The 2,155-nt window shown below is 45.2% G+C and overlaps 1 protein-coding gene across 1 annotated transcript; it reads right to left on the bottom strand.

The window, feature by feature from the left end:
• Positions 1–21: 21 nt before the first annotated feature.
• BDW70DRAFT_146272 (MBL fold metallo-hydrolase) lies at positions 22–1,447 on the bottom strand. Its single transcript, XM_073738564.1, has 3 exons — positions 1,169–1,447; positions 741–1,115; positions 22–680 (listed from the first exon to the last, which is right to left on the bottom strand). Exons 1-3 carry the CDS (start codon positions 1,404–1,406, stop codon positions 247–249), a joined length of 1,047 nt encoding a protein of 348 aa, XP_073590409.1. The 5' UTR covers positions 1,407–1,447; the 3' UTR covers positions 22–246.
• Positions 1,448–2,155: the final 708 nt, after the last annotated feature.

The following is a 2,155-nucleotide window of genomic DNA, read 5'->3' as shown; positions in this document are numbered from 1 at the left end:
ACTGTTTATTAGTTCTTTAGCGAATTCTTCTCTAGTCCAATGCTACTTGTTAGTATCAACGACTCTAGCTCGTGACACAGAGGCTCTGTTGCTCAATGGTCAATCGCGAGTTCGCGACGGATGGCAGATTCGGCCACCACGTCGCTTTTTTGAATGAAAAGAAAATGATTGATCAATATTGTTATTGCGTAGTGTAAACAAATGAGGTGGATGAGACGGTAGGAAACAGTCTCACTACTGATTTGGTCAATCACTTGGCCGCCTTGAGAAGTCTTCCAAGAATCTCCATCTGCCAAGCGGCTTGTACCCCTTTGAGTCCCAGTCGTTGATCTTGATAGGAAAATCTGGAAGGATACCTAACAAGTCTTTGTCATGTGCGATGATAACAAACACTTCTGCAGACGCGTCGAAGGCCTGCAATTTCTTAACTGTAGCCTCGGCATCGGCCATGGATGCATTGATTTCTGGGCTAGCCTGATAAAATGGTATGGTCCTGTAGTCCTCTAAATTCGCTCCTTTTCTTGGGTGAGATCTCTCAATCACACTTCTGCAACACATCTCATCTGGCAAAGGCAGCTGTGCTGTCGGACGAAACTCGCCCGCATGATGAGCAACACCGCCTCCCAAGAAGATAAATTTATCCTTCTTGGTACGAGCAAGGGCACTTATATGATCATGCGCTGTCACTCTTTAGCTGGTATTCAAATAGAGAAAGACTGCTTTGGTGTTCTGCAACTTACTATGTCCTTTTGTCTGTAAAAGAAAAAAGCTTCCATCGCCAAAATAGTCCATAGCAGGAAACCCGCCAATCTCCAGAGATACCTGGGAGAAGTCAAGCTCAACAACCTCACGTCCACGGAACGCATCATCCGCAGTTTTAGCATCTGGGTTTGTCGGGTATCCAGGGAATATGGTCTTGTCACTCTTGAATCCCGGCCCAACAATAAGGGAAGTTGAAGAGGGAAAAAGAGACGGGTCCCCTATATGATCTATGTGATGATGAGACCAAATAATGGAATTAATTGATTTAAGAGGTATTTCCGCCTCATGTAGGTGATCAGCCACGTCCTTCTCGATATGAAGGTCTACCTCCAAGGATTCGACCATGCCAACAACTTCAATACACTCTTTTTTAGCTACTAACACAGATCGCAGGGCTACCACTTACTTGCAGGAGGAAACTTTTCTCTCCAAGCTTTCGTTAAACCCAGATCAAACAGCAGCTTCTCCTTCTTTGCCTTATTCTCCACTAGGAAGCTGAAGCAGGGGGCATTGAAATTATCATGACTAGGCACTGGCTCTGTGATTAGGTGCTTTGTTGGAAGGGTAATCTGTCCAGCATGGATCACGGAGACATCGACTATAGTGTCCCCTAAGAGGTCAGGGAACAGTGAAGTTGATGCCATTGTGCTTAAATGGAAGCAGTGCTAACTGAGCTGTGGTGGAGAAGATGATGTGCGAAAAAGTCCTTTCCTACGAGCAGCACTTAGACTGCTTTTATACCTTGAGTTCTAGCCAGATAATCCGCATTTCTACATTATCATTATTAGGTTACTGTAGCAAGTGACTACCAATGCTCTAATAATGACGAGAAATAGGTGGGCCGCCTGCCTTATAACGTAATTCCCCTGTATTCCGTCCAACTTAATAAGACCAATGCGCTACACAAACTTAGAAGTTTAACATACACTAACCTGGATTTGCTGCAGCCTGATGTTTACTGCGGATGCCCAGCCAAGTACAGGGATCTTGTGAGCAATTTATTTCTGGTCTCAAGATGGTACGTCCGGCATCAAGCTGCGGGCAAGTGCAAAGAGTATGTTCGATGTATGGTACCCGGTAACAGCGTTCCTTCCTGACAGATGGTTGACCACCATTTACCCCGAGGTCGGATTAGATTGCCTCCACCCTGTCGTGTCCAGGCGGCGGTTTGACCGTTAAAGCAGGAGCCGACACGATCTCGCACCTGAAGCGTTTTAATTTACATTAATTATATTACCATATGAAAAAAGTGACTTCCATTCCAGCCTCAGATCTATGCACATCAAGTCTGAAACTTTCCCAAAAACTGAAAAATGAAGAAATACATGAAAAGCTAGTTGTTCTGGAGATCAGACCACGCCATATAGTGGCCTGACCAGGATCTCCAACCCCT

The sequence above is a fragment of the Aspergillus foveolatus genome (assembly GCF_047715535.1).
Source record: "Aspergillus foveolatus strain CBS 279.81 unplaced genomic scaffold BDW70scaffold_325, whole genome shotgun sequence".
NCBI lineage: Eukaryota > Fungi > Ascomycota > Eurotiomycetes > Eurotiales > Aspergillaceae > Aspergillus > Aspergillus foveolatus.
This window is presented reverse-complemented; position numbering and strand designations above follow the sequence as displayed.

What these genes read in the sequence shown, in the direction of transcription:
- BDW70DRAFT_146272 (XM_073738564.1), bottom strand. Translation starts at nt 1,406, where the DNA reads ATGGCATCAACTTCACTGTTCCCTGACCTCTTAGGGGACACTATAGTC. An exon ending in AGAAAAGTTTCCTCCTGCAA is followed by an intron (nt 1,116 to 1,168) that starts GTAAGTGGTAGC and finishes AGTGTATTGAAG; the next exon opens with TTGTTGGCATGGTCGAATCC. An exon ending in TTTACAGACAAAAGGACATA is followed by an intron (nt 681 to 740) that starts GTAAGTTGCAGA and finishes AAAGAGTGACAG; the next exon opens with CGCATGATCATATAAGTGCC.